The sequence below is a fragment of the Microtus oregoni genome, unplaced genomic scaffold, assembly GCF_018167655.1.
Source record: "Microtus oregoni isolate MIOR12 unplaced genomic scaffold, Mior012 000010F_ref0000083, whole genome shotgun sequence".
In the NCBI taxonomy this organism is placed as follows: Eukaryota; Metazoa; Chordata; class Mammalia; order Rodentia; family Cricetidae; genus Microtus; species Microtus oregoni.
In genome coordinates, this window is record NW_024543069.1 from 22,014,028 (window position 1) to 22,032,206 (window position 18,179).

The window sequence follows — 18,179 nt, forward strand, 5'->3', positions numbered from 1 at the left end:
ACAAAGGCTGTATCTTCTCTGATGTGAAGTCATGATAATGTAGAGAGTCCATGCTGTGCCAACTCAGTTACCACACTGTAAGCTAACCAGTTAGCTCTGCTTCAGAAATGAACTACTGCTTGAACTCACACTGACCTGAGTTTATATCTCAGTGATGCTTTTGGCCCCTCCTCGCATTCAAATCCAGGGTAAAAAGTAAAACCCTCCATTGTCAGACCCAAATTCTGGAGAAAAATCTTGATTGTCTCATTTTATAAGACCTTTCCTTAGAAGTTACCCATGAATGGACTTGAATTTCTTACAAATTTGAGAGTCTGTGGCTTCTTTTCACAAATTAATAAAATAAAATTATGTCTATTTCCATAAAGACAATGAGTCTAAATTATGTCATTTTGTGCCGCAGGGAAACTGACGCAGATTGTGTTTGGCCACTGGGATGTGGTCACATGCCTGGCCAGGTCCGAATCCTACATCGGTGGGGACTGCTACATCGTGTCTGGATCTCGGGATGCCACCTTGCTTCTCTGGTATTGGAGTGGGAGGCACCACATCATTGGCGACAACCCCAATAGCAGTAAGTGTTTCCAACAATGGTTCTTTCCGACAGCACGTGACTCAGCCAGTTTTGTTGTTTTCTTCCCTTCATGTTTATGGAATCTGTAAAGAACTGAAAACATGAAAGCTTATGTGAAAAAGCAAGTGTAAACATGAACGACTTCTGTGACTTTGGCCTGAGGGAGGCCCAGGTCTTCTCGTGCTGAAAGCACAATCTCTGCCTTCCTTAAAATTCAGTGAGCTTTTCATTTGTGCCTCAGTCGAGTGGCTCAATACTTTTCTCTACATCAGTGGCCTTGCCTGGGATGGTCTCTCGGGTACTTCTGTTCATCGGTGCCCTGTGTCAGGAGAGATGGCAAGAATGTCCTTTAAGTCCCACACTTCTTCCAGCTTTGTGTGCATTTTATCTGGAATGCTCCAAAACAGGAGATGGCTGTTGATGGACAGGAACTAAGGCCCCTTTCATAGTACAGAAACTGCAGAAATACCTGCATTGAATACGATGGAGTTTGTTCTCAGCCTCCATAGCTGGAGTGCAAAGTGATGCTTACCTCTTTGTGTGGGGAGAGAAAAGTGTGAAAAATGAAGGCCTCTAGCCTACACTATGGAGTGGGGTCTGACAGTTGACTCAAGGTTTTTTTTTTTTAACATGCTAAAAAAATTGTTGCCGATTCTACATTATCAATGAACACTTCCTGATATATTTAAACAAGGCAATATCCTTATGTTCACTTCCAAAATCCCTATCTCATCTGTAGCAGAGTTCTACTGTGTGCTGAGGGAGGGGCCATCACTCCACACACAGAGTGTTGGTATATGTGTTGTATCTAAGCATACTATGTCACGTATCCAAATGTCCTTTATCTCTGTAGTACCATGGCACTCCTAAACATGGCCAAGCATCTTATATATGCATTGACAAAATTATGCAGTATAAGAAAAAGGAATCTCAAAAAGCAACAGAAAAAGTTTTATACCTAATTAACGTCTTCAAAATGAAACTCAGAAGGGATAATCCAAAAAAGGAATTTATAGGGCTATAGAGATGGATCCAAGTTCTTGCAGAGGACCCAAGTCTGATTCCCAGCACCCACCCCTCAGGAGGTTCAGCCACTGTAACTGCAGTGTCATCTTTGAACCTACAAACTTCCATAAAGCACACTCTGCAGTCCTCAATCTGACATGAAATGTGGGCATGGCTGTGTGCTCTTCTAGAAAAAGCAGGAGGAGCAGATACAGTATGGGTAGAGCAGCTGAGAAGTGCTGCTGCCTGCTCTGTCCCTGTATTGTGCGCTAGACAGAGGAAGCCCCAGCCTCCAGGAGTAAGTCCTGCCCCTGAGTGAGTAAGCACACTGAGTGCTTCCGTGACTCGGTAGCTCGGTCAAGTAGTATTACCACCATCAGTACATGGATACATACCCAGAACTTCACATTCTGCCTGTGGACTCATGAGTTGTGTTTAAGGAAGAAAACAAAAACAAAAAACTTTCTGCTTTTTGCCAGATGGATAACCACAAGAATAAAATCCTTAAATTTCATATTTCATTATTTTGATAGTTTTATGCCCTTCTCTACAACAGTCTGTCTCCACAAAATATCTATGCCTGGCTCAAGCAGCTGAGTCAATCTGTGTTTTTAAAGGCAGCCACAGCACTCATTACATAGACTGCCATACCTGTGACAGCTGTGGTACTGCCATAACATGCAGTCATTGTCATCAAAAACTGACGATGTGAAAATACTGTCCAGTTTAATCTAGTCTAGCTACCAAGTCACAAGTCAGAGGACCAGATTGTACATGTTTTCTGTCTCTGAATCATTGCTGTTCAATACCTAAAGGGCACTTATGCTAAACTGGTAACAATGTATGGTATAATGGGTTTGGAGGGTGTATATAATAATCTAGACTTAAGGAAAACCCCAACCTGGGACACTGTTGCCCAGTAGCTGCTATAATCTGGGAATTAACCTACCATAGACATTGAATCATTTTGTATGGTGTAGAGACCAAACCAGACTCGTTGATCAAACCAGCAGCTTGGAATGAAGATTTGTGTCTGATTTTATGTGAGTATCGCTGGAATCTAACCATGAGGGCAAAGGGCCTTAATATACTTGTTTCTTCTGTGCTGTCAGCACTACATAATAATGGATGCCTTTATTCTACAAAGAAAAATAAGTAATGTTTAGATTTTTAGGCAGCTATAGAAAGGTTAGTTTCGTTATGTCAAGTTATGTCAAATAAATTGTCGTAACTGATTTACACATCTCAGAAGTCTCATGCTGTCTCTTTTTCCTTTATTTCAATGGCTGTGTCACAAAGACAATAGAAATTTGCAAACAGATTATGATACAGAATTCCAGACTATAAATGCTACCTGCTCGTACTAGTCGGATGGTCCTGTTCATTAATGCTTTTTATACTCATGATGCTATTGTTATTCTTTCGTGTGGCATTGAACATAGAAAATTATCCTGGAGATTTACAATAGGTCCCTGGCTAGATAACAGACTTGCAAAGACATGAGGGACAGGTGCTTTCATCTGAAACAGCCTTACACAAATTCTGAAACTAATTTGGAAGTGATAAAAATTAATTTGCGCACTTTAATTGGAAGCAGCCTCCTGCATGAAAGAACGCAGAACAGGGCAGGCAATTTGTGCTAGGAGCTGATTGAATTTTTTGTCAGGTAGGTGTCTTGGACTTGGCCGCTTATCCTCTAGAGCCCTTCTTTGCAATATATTACAGCCCATCTCTGACTGGTGAGCTTTAACCAGATCAATGCTATTCCTGTGGAATCCCCAGGGCACGAGTTTCATTGATCTTGGGACTTGACAGCTCTCATTACGTGCTGTAGCTTCCAACAAGATAGTCACAAGAGGAGCGAGTTAACATCATTGTGTCTTCAGTAAACCCCGAAAATGCATTAGGACCTTAGCTCAAGACCAATCTGCTTTAAAGAATGTAATTTAAATGTTTATTTTGAGTGATACATACATATGAAAGTTTTAAAACCATGCAATATAAAACCTTGAAAAGGGATTTAGTGCTCATCTTTCAAATCAAATCCACCAATACCCACTGAGTAATATGTGTGAAAAAGTTACATGCTGCTCTGATCCACTTTCTAAACCCAGGTCTCTTTGCGCATGTGTAAACACTGAGCAGACTGTGAAAGGAGAGGACTGAAATGATGGATCCAGCTGTGCACACACCGTCTCTGCACACACACCTTCTCTGCGCACACACCTTCTCTGCACACACACCTCTGCACACACACCTTCTCTGCATACACACCTCTGCACACACACCTCTGCACACACACCTTCTCTGCACACACCTCCTCTGCGTACACACCTCTGCACACACACCTTCTCTGCACACACACCTTCTCTGCACACACCTTCTCTGCACACACACCTTCTCTGCACACACACCTTCTTTGGCCACCCATTATGGTGAAGTCAGCCGTAGACACTGACCTTCCTATCAGCTGCAGCCTTCAGCCAAACACCGACCAAACTGAGTTCAGCTCTTTGTCTGCCACTAGCCTTTTATCCAGAGACAATCCTAGAACTAGTCCCTCAGCCACCACTGATCCACAGTGTGATAAAAGCTTGGGCATGGACGACACTGGCACAGAGGCAATCTTTAATTAAATTAATACACACACACACACATATATTATATATATAATGGCCTTGTAAAGAATCGGGTACAAATTATTTTCATTCATGCATACACTTACAAAAATATGATGCGATTTTAATTTGAAGTTTCAAAATCAAACATCAAATGTTTTAGTGTGTGTGTATATATAAGTATATATATATATATATATATATATATATATATATATATATATATGAAACTAGTTGAGTCATTTCTCAGTCCAAGGATCTTACCTATGGTGTAGTAAATGTTAGCATGTTCTTTTATTAGGTGTCAGAGGAAGAGGAAGCATGGGCAGCTGGGGATACTTCTCAGTCACAGGACATTCTGATGCCTCATGGGCCATGCCCATAATGGATCATCCTAGCTTAGCACAGGGAGGGATGAAACTATTCTGCATAGTGTCCCATATCATCTCTGGAGACATTTTTGGGTTGGTGACAGGAGTGAGACTGCTTTCCTCTTGTCCTCTGTTTGTCTTCTCCCTTTGTAGTCCTGAGACTTTCAGAAAGATGTTTAGCCTGTGTTGGATATAACATGAATATCAAGAGTGACTAATATGTTCTCTGACTAGACAACTTTGGCTCACAGACTCGGGTATCTGAGCATCTTGTGGCTGTTGTGTAGAAAAGGAGGGACCAGGAAGTCCTAGACCCCTGTGAGGGTGTGGTTAAAGATATCCCATCATGGGCCTCTGGTGTGATCCAACCTATCAGCCACTGTTCTTAGCTATTCGAGAAAGTTTCTGGTAAATATTTGAAATCACTGTGTCAATGAAATTACTATAACATTTGATGTTTGATTTTATAACTTTAAATTAAAAACCCATCATGTTGTTAGTGTACGCATGAATGAAAATAGTTTGTGCCTCGATTCTGTACAAGGCCATAAGTAAAATCTGACCTGTGTGTGTCACTGAGAGGCTCATCCTCTGATACTCACAGACCAGCCCTGAGGACGCTGGGTCCCACAGCCTCAGCACTCATTCCTAGCTGGTTTAGAAGGGTGGAAGTCCCCTTATTTCCATAAGAACCATGAGCAGTCTTTGTTTTGACCATTTCTTAAAGCTACAGACCATCTTAATGAGACCACTCCTGCCACGTCTGTGTGCAGCATTGACAGCCTTTTTAGGTTTTCATCTGTTTCAAGGATACTGAAATGACTTTTAATAAAGGTGAGATGAACTCTGTATTTTAAGCCTTTTCTGTTTAGAATTCCCGGTGCTTGCCTGTGAGGACCAGATGCATTTGTTCCTTATCATCCACAGCACTGGAGTGAGGCAAGATGAGGTTTCCTCATCCTTGAGGAAATGAGCGGGGAAGGGGTGAAGTGCCGCGGTCCTTGGAGAGGAGGTCTCACCTGCACCTCCCTCTGTGCCAGGCCCTTTAACCCTGAGCTCCATCCATCAGCTGTGATGTGACAGTGACAGGATATTACCAAGATCTCGAGTGACTGTTGGGGTGTGTGACATCTGTCCCTGGTGATGAAATGTAGGAAAGGCACTTGTCCTTGCTGCAGATTTTCCCACTCGCAAAGCTTTGAAGAACATTTTCTTTACTTTACAGCTGAGCCTAGAGCAGTTTGAAAAGAGCAGTGCTTCCAGGACCCAAGCAGCAACACATAGAAAGAGGTTCCACCCTCCATGATCTGAGGAGATCATAATGGAAAGCAGCTAGACAGGTCTTCAAGGAGCTTTCTTCCTCGTGGAAAATATGTCACAGAAGGAATTTAAACTGGTCTTGTACATTTTTCTTAATTCTTTATCCTTTTTTCATAGCATATTAGGGAAATAACAATTTATTAGAGCTTTAATTTCAGGATTTTTCTCCAAAATAATCACAGAGACTGAAAATATGTCTAGGAGAGAAGCCTAAGTGGGTGAGTGTGAAGCTCAAGTGTGAGGGAGTCTGCGCGTGGATTCCCCAGCACACCCTTGAGCACTTATCCCCGTCACTGGTAGTCACTGGCCAGCCATTCTAGCCAAAACAGCAAGGTCCAGGTTCACTGAAACACCCTGTCTCAAAAATGAGGTTAAGAAGCAATAAAAGACACTGGATCTCAACCTCTGGCCCACAAGGGTGTACCCACACATCTTATTAATGCCCAATTCTCACTTTAAACAGAAACTCAAGATATCTTAGAAGCACAGTTTTTCAGCTTTGTGAATATGTTTCAGATAAACTCAAGACCGACAGAGATTGTACCGTTATTCAAAGCCCATTACAACAGTTTGCGTAGACTTCGAGCTGATGGCAAACTGCTGTGGGCTGCAGTGCTCGTTCTCCCAGTCCGCGTTTGGAAATGCTTCAAAAGGAGAATTCACGTTGACGCATCTGAGAGAACTCTCCCAACATGAGAATCTCTAGAGAAGCAGAAAATAGGAAGCCCTCCCGAGTCACATTAGTGCAGAAGGGACAGCTAGGCAGCAGGTGCACATGCCAGCCCTTGAGCCTGCAAGTCTCCACACCTGTGCCTGTACAGTGAGTGCCAGGTCTCAGGCCAGGACGTGGTTCTTGGAAAGAGGAGTGCTAAGACCTGAGGCCCAAACCTAGGGCCCTTCTCTGAAATACAAGATGACGGCATGCAGAGGTACCCATCCAGAAAGAATTCACAGAAAAAAAAAGCAGACAAAAAACTCAAAAAACTTCCACAGCTGAGCAGTCTACTCCACAAAAATAAACAGCAAACAGAAGAGAAAACTTTAAAAATATGTGATGCTCTTTAAGGTGTAAAAAGGGCATACTAACAGTTCTACATTTCTTATGCAGGGTTCAGAACAAAGGAATTCATTTTATTTTTTAAATCTTAAACATATAAATACTTAATGTGTAATAAATATTTTAAAAATTCCCTAATTCCAGAAACAAAGGCAAGTCTGGCTGCTATGCTGGAAGACCAACTTGGTTCTTTTTAAAGAGAACAAAATTGTCATCCACATCACAAAGAAAGGAAGTGGAGGGTGATTCTCTTATCCTGCAAATGTGTTCTTGGACTCCTCAGCCCTAGCGAGAGAAAAACAGTCTTGCTCACAATTAATCTTAGAGCAACTTTGCACAGGAAAAAAGTTCACAATATAGTTATGACCAGAGGGATTACATCTGTGTAACTACTTGAGAGAAGTTATAGTCTCATCAGAATGAATGAAATTTAGCACAAAAAATCGTACAATTTTCTGTCCTCAAGAAAGTATCTACTGATCTCTTAGAACATGAATTTTCTAGAATTGTGAAAGAGTTGGATGCTGTTATGATACCCAGGCTACAGTGTGGATCTTCAAGGTGCAATAGCAATTGGCTATGAAACTGGTGACTTAAAATGGAGTAATTGGTTCAGATACACACACAAAGGTGGCTTTCTGTATACATACTCTTTCCTAAAAGAAAAGAATCAATGACATGAACCAATGGCATTGACCATATGAGTTTAGTATAACTACTTTAGCAACAAAAGCAAGATGAGACATAGGTGAATAACAAGTGTGTTGTTCATGGAAACCGGGTGTTATAAGCTCTCATTAATATTGCTACCAAATGCTACATATCCTCACTTTCCTTAACTCTGGCCTCAGCCCCTTGCTGACAGAAGGCAGCTAGGCAGGTGGAGAGTGCATGCAGAGACGAGGGCATCAGTGGAAGACGACTCAGCCTGACTTCCTAGCTAGTTTTGTTCCTAAGAAGGGGAAAATTCAGACACTTGTCTTTCCTTTGCAACTTTGCCCATACCCCCTCCTGCTTCTGCTCACCTCTGCCTGTTTGGGTGGAGGTGTAGGGGCTGTTTCTAAGTGAGTGTGAGAGCATGAGATGCAGACACGGAAGCTCCTGTCCAATCCAGCTCTTGTCACAGTAGGCACTCTGGAAGTGGCTCAGTGGCCACCGGAGCCTTGTGGGACAGACTGAAACAGGGCAGTTCCTTAAACCTCCTCCACTTGTGACCCCTTTGCACTCATGGCATTTTTATACAACCGTAGTTATACAGGCAGAGAAAGAGGTATACAAATCAAACATTTACCCATAGCAAATCATAGATGTTTCTATTAAAACGGTTCTTTGGTATACTTTTAATTTCACCATTTATTAAAGGAGGAAGCCAAGTGTCATTGGGCTGCTGGTTCGTTTTAACATGAAGAACTAACTCTTGGTTGAGCCCTGGACACTGGAGGATGTAGAACATTGTGTCCATTTTTCAGACTCCATGGACATTCTGACTTTATTGTTCTCAATGCTGAGAATCCCACTTTATGTAAATCTGTATTACAAGATGGCAGCAGCTTGTGTAGTTCCTTTCAAAAATGGTTGGAAATTCCATCTTAATCCCAAGTCAGAGTTTGCTTAATGAATTCTAATAAAAGTCACATTAATCACTTTAAAAGTCACACAGTCTGCTGCAGCCCAATATAAATGTGTATTAAGTTGGTACATGCTGAAGATGACAGTAGGAATAGGTAACGGAACCATCATGTGTCTATAATAGCAGGAAAACATGTGTGCTGAAAGAACTCCAGTCCCTAACCTGTGCTCATCTGGAATCTGAACCAGTTGCTGCGTCATGGGATTTTGAGTTAATTTTGGTCACTGTACATCAGGAACCATTTACTGTTGCCCAGTGCTCTGTGTCTCCCATGTTCATATTTAAGCTGGAACTAGAGACAGTGAGATGACCTCGCAGGACATTGCCATGACTACATAATCCCACTCATAATTGATGAGTGAGAGAATAGCCACTGACACGTCTGAGCATGCACATGGATTCATGTCCTAGCTGTCCCAGCCGCCCTGTTGCAGGATAGTACTTATGCCATGTCACACACGAGGGACAGGCAGAAAGGTAAAGTGAGTGGCTCTGGCCATCCATACCGCTAGGAAATGTCCTTCTCATCATGTCTGTTCTGGTCTCCAGTGATGCCCTGCTGCTGCTTCTTTGTAGGTGACTATCCTGCGCCCAGAGCTGTCCTCACAGGCCATGACCATGAAGTCGTCTGTGTCTCCGTCTGCGCGGAACTCGGCCTCGTTATCAGTGGTGCTAAAGGTCGGAAACCATTTCCTTCATGTTCCACCTCTAGACAGTGGGCGTTTTCTAGCTAACTGTGGCTCTTGTTGATTTCTTCCAGAGATTCAACACAGACAGATGTAGCATCTGGGTTCTCTGCAGTTGCTTAGTTTTATCAAATATTAGTAATGTTTACCGGCATTGACTTATAAAATACGGTTAAAAGTTTACAGTGTGGTCACCAACATTCTAACCCAGACACTGATAAATTAAATTTGCAGTGAATCTATATGATGCAGCCATGAAAAGGCACATTCAAAAGGCAAAGGAGGCATATCACTAATGCCCTGGGAGCTTGGATCGAGTTACTCACTAGACTGGCCTTAGTACCTTCACATCCTTACAGATTCTTTCTATGCAAAACTGACTGTGCAAGGCGAGAGGGAAAGGAGACACAGTCTGTTTCTTTGCCTTTGTGGGAGAATTGTCATCTAAAGAGGAAATTTAGGTGGTTCTTGGCTTTTCTGACAGGGATTACACACCTCTGTGGGAACTCTCCAGGCAGAAAGACCATAAGGGCGAGAGTGGAAGAGGCTAGCAAAGCTGAGCAGAGGCCTAGAGCCCAAGAGGTGGAAGGGCTTAGCATTGATATTTTCAGTGAGAATTCCTTGAAGTTTTTTTTAGGGGGGGGGGGGGGGGAGTGCTATTTTATATTCATTTTTATCAAGGTCTAAGACTCTAGATGATCAGATATTGTTGTCAAAGATTGTTCAGCAGCATGATGGAATATGAACAGTCTAAGAACAAGAGACCATTTGCTTTGCATTTCAGAACAAGTGAGCCTAGCTCTGTGGGTGTAAGCAAAACACTGTTTTCCTACAAGTGGTGATGGCAAAGGGATTTCCCACAAGTCTCTATAGCTTTCTCCTTTTTAGTCAGGGGAGAAATTAACAGGGGAGAGAGTTTGATATTGACACCTTTTTGTGTGTGTAAAAATGTGGCTGTTCAAATCAATTGACCAATAAGAAAGTAACCACAGTTTTTGCAGGCTTTAGTTTTTGAGAGCAAAGAGGCGGGCATATAGTATGAAGTTACAGCATTTGTTTTCATGATTAGGTCAGTGGAAACTTAATATATTTTCTTAATATATTTTCCAAGGCCATAAAATTGGCCTGAAATTAGATAAGCCTTTCTTTATACCCTTTACACTTTTGCCCCACTGTTAATATTAAAAGGCAAAATGTATTTCTGTAATCTGAATTAATTATTTAACTTCTTAATTATACATTTACACCTTACATATAAACTACCAACGCAAAGTTCGCCTGGCAATGACATGTCTGTACTGTGAAGCTGAAATCTGATGCAGCTGGAAAGTGTAGCAACAACTCTGATCACTTTCTTAATGAGAACCTTTTAGAAACCGCAGAGCAAACTCCTTGCGCACACTCTTTGCTCATTTGACTTGGGAACTAAAGCCTGTGGTGATGACTGTTGTTGGAGGTGGGAGAAGAGATTAGAGCTTTAGAGAACTCTGGGTGCTGCATCACGTGTGTGTTTGTGTGTGTGAGTATAGGTGGGTGACGTGGGTGTGCATAAGTGTTAGAACCACTGCACACTTCTGTTGTCTTCATCTACTTTAACAAACCCCAGTGTCTAGGTGTTGTTTGGGGTTTGTGGTCCTGGTATTTTCTGTAATTGGCCTGGCCCCTGTGTTCCTCACTACAGAAGGCCCTTGCCTTGTCCATACCATCACTGGAGACCTTCTGAGGGCCCTAGAAGGGCCAGAAAACTGCTTGTTCCCACGCTTGATTTCTGTATCCAGTGAAGGCCACTGCATCATATACTATGAGCGAGGACGGTTTAGCAACTTCAGCATCAATGGAAAACTTTTGGCTCAAATGGAGATCAATGATTCCACTCGGGTGAGTACCCATCAGTGTTGAGCAGCAAGAAGCCACGGGAATCAAACTTGCTTGACATAAAATTGGCTTGGCGTAGAGCTTCCCCAACATCCACATAAACACATGCTGGGCTTGAAAGCAAGCAAACTCAAGGTTATGGTTTGAACAAACCCAAGATCCCTCGATCCTGACTAAGCAGCTCAGTAAGTGAGACTCTAGAGACCACAGCTGTTTGCCTAGAGGCGGTCATTCCAAGCCACTTTACAGACAGTGATCTCAGCTCCACGTTCCCATGCTGTCCTAGTTAGGGTTTTTATTGCTGATAAAACACCATGCTCAAAAGCAACTTGGAAGAGAAAGGGTTTATTTCAGCTTGATCACACTCCACCATGAAGGGAAGTCAGGAACTTAAGGCAGAAACCTCTAAGTAGGAACTGAATCAGAGACCAAGGAGGAACACTGCTTACTGACTTGTTCCTCATGGCTTGCTTATACAAGTTAGGACTACCTGCCCAGGGGTGGCACCATGTATAGTGGCTTGGCCCTCCCACCTCAATGACTAATTAAGAAAATACCCTACAAGCTTACCTACAGCCCAGTCTTATGGAGGCATTTTTTTCAATTAGGATTCCTCCTTCCCAGATCTAGGGTTCTGCCAAGTAGACAGAAAATGACCAGGACACCTGGCTCTATAAAACAAAGAGGCCTATCCTGAGAACCCTGACTATAGCTTCAAGTTCCCTATTGCCCACATTTACAAATGAAGTACAATGCCTGGTGTGTCAGTACTAAAAACTATTGTAAAATGTATTTCTGCTCTTTATACTAAGTCTCCATTAGCAATGTTAAGAGTTTCACAAAATGCAATGTTCTCACAGATTGAGAACATCTCACAATGTTCTTTCTAATCTACCTAGATTAGATCGGTAGCAGAAAATGACCAGGACACCTGGCTCTATAAAACAAAGAGGCCTATCCTGAGAACCCTGACTATAGCTTCAAGTTCCCTATTGCCCACATTTACAAATGAAGTACAATGCCTGGTGTGTCAGTACTAAAAACTATTGTAAAATGTATTTCTGCTCTTTATACTAAGTCTCCATTAGCAATGTTAAGAGTTTCACAAAATGCAATGTTCTCACAGATTGAGAACATCTCACAATGTTCTTTCTAATCTACCTAGATTAGATCGGTAGCATTCTATGAAAGTCCCATTCTCATTGGGACTTTCATAATTTTATAACTAAATTAGTAAATTTTTATTTTAATTATGCTATATTTGGGGAGCAGGGAGTATGCACACTTGAATTCAGAGACCAGAAGAGGGCATCAGATCCCCTGGATCTTGAATTACAGGTGATTGTGAGCCATGGCTGCTGGGAACCAAACTTGTGTCCTCTAGAAGAACAGGAAGCATTCTTAAACACTAAGTCACCTCTTTAGCCCCTTAAAAATTTTATTCTTTTCAGTTGACTTTAATAAGATCCTATGTCTTTGTGAAAATAACAACAACAAAAAACCTTGATAGATTCCATATTGAAAGTTCTGTGGATTGGATCTAGGTAACTTAGACATCTGGCTAAATAAAATGTTAAGGAGATTGACAGTACTTTCCAGGTAGTTGTTTGGTGGTCTTTTGGTTTCTTGGTAGACTGTTCATTGGTTTGTGATTAGTGGATGATTGGTGATTGGATGGCTAGTGGCTGGTGGGTGATTGGTGTTTGAATGGTTAGTAACTGGTAGGTGGTTGATTTGTGGTTGGTTGACTGGTAATTAGTTGGCTGGTGGTTGATGGATGATTGATGATTGGTTAGTGATTGGTTAGTGGTTGGTGAGTGATTGGTCGTTGGTTGGTTGGTTGATTAGTAGTTGGATGTGGATTGGTGAGTTGTTGCCCGGTTGTTTAGTGGTTGGTTGGCTCTTTCATAGTTGGTTACCTGGTGCTTGTTTGGTTGGTGAGTGGGTGTTGATTGGCTGGTAGTTGGTTGGGTATTGGTGGTTGTTTGGATGGTTGATTAAGCTTGCATATACTAGGGAAGTTGTGTGACTGTTCAGCTAATTGCTGCTCAATCATGGCCATTCACCAGAAACAAATTTATCATTGATCTCTGCCTTTTTTTCTGAAGGCTATTCTCCTGAGCAGCGATGGACAGAACTTGGTGACTGGAGGGGACAATGGTGTGGTGGAGGTCTGGCAGGCCTGTGACTTCAAGCAGCTGTACATTTACCCCGGATGTGATGCTGGCATTAGAGCAATGGACTTATCCCATGACCAAAGGTGAGCCATGTCAGGGCAGTGTGATCACTGGAACAGGTTGGAAGCATGGCATTCTCCTCATCCCATCCAAGTTAAGGATTGAGCAGCACAGAAAGGGCAAAGTGGAGATGAGTAAGAACCCAAGGAAGCCCCAACTTTTCTACTAAAGGAAAAGTTTCTTGGAAAATATTGGCTTTGAAATATTTTAAGTATTAACACATATAATAAATAAATGAAGCACTTTTACAGTATAATAAAATGGTACAGAGGACATCAAGAAAAGCAGAGTGAAGATCCAATTAGTAAACTGTTTGCGTGTAGGTATGAGTACTCAAGTTTAAATGTCAGAACTACATAAAGAAGCCAGACATGGTGTGTACACTGTAACCTTAGCCCTGGAGAGATGGGACATGATGATCCCTGGGGTTTGTGAGCCAGCCTATCCTTGTCCATGGGCTCCAGGACAGAGAGAGAGAGAGACAGAGAATGTCTGAGGCATGTAGCCAAAGTAGTTTTCTGACCTACAGACACACACATACACACACACACACACATACACATACACACACACATACACATACACACACATACACACACACATACACATACACAAGAAAAAGACAGTGTGACTTGATGGAGTCTGAGGAATAAAAATTTTTAAGGGAAGCTTATTGTTACTATTGAAGTAGACTAGTAAATAGGTGTGACTTACTTCCTAATTTTTTGTGTATACATGAGTGTATTTTTAGTGTGTTTTAAACATCTTCTCAAGTAGATTAAATATTTGTCCTTCAATTGATTCACATGCTTTTTTGCATATATCTGTTACCAGTATTTAGCAGAAGTGTCCTGCCAAATGCTAAGGGTACATGATAAGGTGACCCATTCCATGACTGTAATCTAATTGAATGGCAGGGGAGCAGGACCAGACCCTGGGAGGAAATGATTGGCGATGTGGGAAGCTGAGGAGGAGCCATTTGTCAGGCTGGGTCAGAGTGGGCATCAGCGAACACGTGTAGAGCAACAGTAGTGCAGGAAAGGTTCCATTTTAATCTCATTCTTAATTTAGATTATATGTACGGTGCAACGCAGTGCTACGTTGGGACAGTTCATACACAGAAAGTATAACTGGTAGACACCTATTGGGGAAGTATGTTCAGGACACACTTGTCTGAAGATGGTCTGGACTAACAGCTAAGCACGCTGCTCCATCACGGCAGATTGTCAGGAGACTTGTATGTAGTCAGTTGTAGTGAGCCATCCCAGAGAAAGGAGCCTTTGTTTAGGAGGCTCAAGTAAGAGGGGACAGAGATTATCTCACCTGTACGTTGACTACAATGACTCAGGATGGATGCACTAAGTCCGGAGGTTTTGATGATACCGCCTGCTGTGTACAGTGGCTAAGCTATCTGTGGGACAAAATGAAATTGGTACCTGAGGATTCAGGAAAACTGGCGGCTCATATATCCACCCCCCAGGGATATGGCAAGTAGGTAAGGGATGGAGTGGTTAAAGACACTGAGAAATAAAGGCCAGAATTGTACAGAAAGCCCGGGCCTGGTCCCAGAGGAGGATATGGATAGACCATACATACAACTTCTGGAGGCAGCAGAGCCCACGTCACACTAGAATGTGTGGTTGTATGGGCCTGACTAATGTTCTCTAGCAGGACTCTCCACTAGCTGAGCAGCTCTTGGCAGAATAAAGAAGAAATGCTAGACCTCTTTCAGTTAAGACGTGGGGACTTTTGAGATAAGGCCGGTGTCCAGTAGAAAGTGGCAAGTGTGTATTATTTTCCTGTCTCTCTTCACCGCCATCTCTGCTCTTACAGGACTCTGATCACTGGCATGGCTTCCGGCAGCATTGTAGCTTTTAATATAGATTTTAATCGGTGGCATTATGAGCATCAGAACAGGTACTGAAGAGAAGCTGCAGAGGCCACGTTCACGTGAGAGCACAAGTTGCTCTGTGGAAAGGCGGTATCTCTGGTGGGGACACTCGTCCACATCGGCTCTGTACATCCATCCCACCCAGCAGTCGCCGAACATCATAGTCAGGAGCCATTTCATCCTGTTTTTCCAGGACTGAACACCATCTGCTGTCAAGCAAGCTCATATCATGTAAATTATCTGAATTAGGAGACGTTTTGGTAATTATTTCATATATTGTCGTTTATTGAGAAAGGTTGTAGGAAGCCTCACAAGAGACTTTTGACAATTCTGAGGAACCTTGTGTCCAGTTGTTACAAGGTTTAAGCTCTGAACCTAACCTGCATCCCATTTCCAGCCTCTTTTCAAGCTGAGAAAAACAAAACCCACGTTTGATACTTTGTACATCATATGCATCTTATTTAAAGGGATACTTTTGTAAAAGTGAAACCTTGTATAAAGAAAGAGCGGCCTTTGTTAATTTACTGTGGAGTTAGAACCCGCATGCTCCCTACTCCCCCGAGTTTTGATGGAACTGGTGCATTCAAGCTAGAGAATGGAAAGGACGCAGCTTGTTCAAAAGGGTTGAATTTGGGCTCAATCAATAATTTTGACATTTTCACCAAAATATGATTTGCTTTTTAATCTAAATCCATCCCTTCTAAGTAAAGTTTGCTCATATAGCATTTGGATACTAAGCCATTATTTGCCATTGTTGGTACTTGATACAAAGAAAATTCAGCCCTACCCTTTAGGACCTGAAGATGCAACAGGAAGGGAGCCTGGCGATGAGGGCCTGGTTTCTACTGTGGAAATGGGAGTCATGATCATTAGTCCCAATGCATCAACTTCCCAGCACCTGGACATCTCTCCCCTGGTGTCAGCCACTGGCCCTGTCTCCATGTTGGGAGAGGATGAGGATGCTAACATTTCCCTCCTTGGTTCTCAAATAGCTTAGTTTAATAATTAATGAGTCAGACTTTATTACAACAATAACTGAACTTGTCCCTTTCGTTTCTTGTGAGATTCTCACCTAAAACCACAAGCCTAGCCTAAGGCGCTTCATCTTTTACAGTATAGAATGATGGCTCTCAAATTATTTTTCCATCCATCGTCCCGATCCAGCTATCACCCAGGGGTCTATACATTTTCTTCATGTTTCTTCTTTGTATATTTGGTGACTGTATTGTCATAGGTGTACATATCGTGTTGGTAGGGCTATGAGGCATGTTACAGGAATGTAATTTTCTCAGAATTTCACTCACTTGCAGCCATTGATTTCAAAAGATAAAGCAGGATAATGGGTTCTTTGTATTGGCACTTTGCACCAGACACATATCATTATTTATTGCTGTGATTACTTATTTGTCATCCACCTTGTACTAGAACGTTTTAGCACTGAATTATTCCTTCTTCATTGTTGTTTGTATTTATGAAATTCTGGAATTATGGGAAATCAGTGTACTGACTACGTTATCATCACCAGGCTGTGAGCAATATCTTGAGTTTGTAGCTTAGAATTGGGAAGGCACTGAACATCTGGAAGACAAGGTCATTTCATCTTGAGATCATGGTGAAATATTTTGGATATATAAATTCCTTAAGCTATTGTAACCATGTTTTATTGCAAAGATGTAAAATATGCCAGATGTGTGTGAGTTGGAAATCAAAAAAAGAAAAATAAAATATGCAAAGAATTCATATTGCTTCACATGTCACTGGATAGCTCAGTGACAACATTCCTTACACTGGCCCTTGAATTTGAGAAATGAGCGTTGCCTCATGTGAGGGCCTCACATGCAGAACCATGACTAGAGCCCTAACAAAGCAAGCAGTCTGGTCCATTGCCAGGAATGTGGGCACTGGGACCACAGGGACAGGAACCAGTGATAAAGAACATAGCTTCGTGAATGAGTATGATCAGATAATGACATTTTTATCTTAAAAAAAAAAAACACACCTTGTTGAGTTCTTCATCAAGCCAGATAACTCAGGCAGGGACTGAGGTCTGGAGGAGCTGAGCAACCGCTCGCCAAAGCAAGGTAAGGCTGCCATCGGCATTCCTGTAATGGAAAGGATAGGGTAATGGAACCCCAAGAAGGACTGGCCCTCTCTCCATCCTTCTCCAAAGCCAGAAACTTGTCAGCTATCACAGGCTCCGGAGCTCCTTTAGCCCAGCCCATGTGGTAACTGTCAGTTATTCCAGTAAGTCAATCACTGCCTAAAACACCTGGAAACCGCACTCTCCTTCCCAGCATGGTCACCCGAAACTGCTAATTGATGCTGGTCTCTAATCTGACTTGTCTGTGCTGTCCTCTGCTCCGCCTCCTTCAGAACCCTCTCTAAAGTATTGGGAAGAGGATTGTTAAACTTAAGAAAAGCATCCAGGTGCCTTAAAAAGCATGACATAGGGTCTCAGCCCCCACATGATCAGATATGTCTTGCCCTTGATTAATTAATGTCCAGGCCCTGAGTCCTTCAGAGGGACACAGTTGGCTCAGACACACATGTGCATATGTGTGCACACTCACTCTCTCTCTTTTTCCCTCCCCCATCTCTGTTTCTACTTTTCTGTGTGTGTATGTGCATGTGCATGCATACACAAGCTTGGCCACACCTTTGGCCATTCTGTCCACTTGCAGAGCTGAGGACGTAGCACAGTTGTTCGAGCGCCCTGTATTCATGCACAAGAGCCTGGGTTCAATCCCCAGCATGGAATAAACCAGGTGCAATTAATTCCAGGTCATCTGTAATGCTAGTTCTCAGGAGGTCCTGGCAGGAGGATCAGAAGTTCAAGATCATCTTCAGCAACACAGCAAGTTCAAGGGCAGGCTATGCTGCCTGAGGAACTGTCTCAAACCAAAAACAAGCTTCGC

The 18,179-nt window shown here is 42.4% G+C and overlaps 1 protein-coding gene across 7 annotated transcripts in view; it reads left to right on the forward strand.

Moving 5' to 3' along the window:
* The window catches only part of Nbea (neurobeachin), a 494,166-nt gene extending 477,168 nt beyond the window's left edge, over nt 1-16,998 (forward strand). For all 7 annotated transcript variants that reach the window (XM_041659254.1, XM_041659249.1, XM_041659252.1 and 4 more), the window contains 5 exons: nt 404-574; nt 9,152-9,253; nt 10,943-11,139; nt 13,245-13,396; nt 15,207-16,998. In XM_041659254.1, coding sequence (XP_041515188.1) covers nt 404-574; nt 9,152-9,253; nt 10,943-11,139; nt 13,245-13,396; nt 15,207-15,297 — 713 coding nt within the window. In that variant the 3' untranslated portion in view covers nt 15,298-16,998. The remainder of the gene's footprint in view (nt 1-403; nt 575-9,151; nt 9,254-10,942; nt 11,140-13,244; nt 13,397-15,206) is intronic.
* Nucleotides 16,999-18,179: the final 1,181 nt, after the last annotated feature.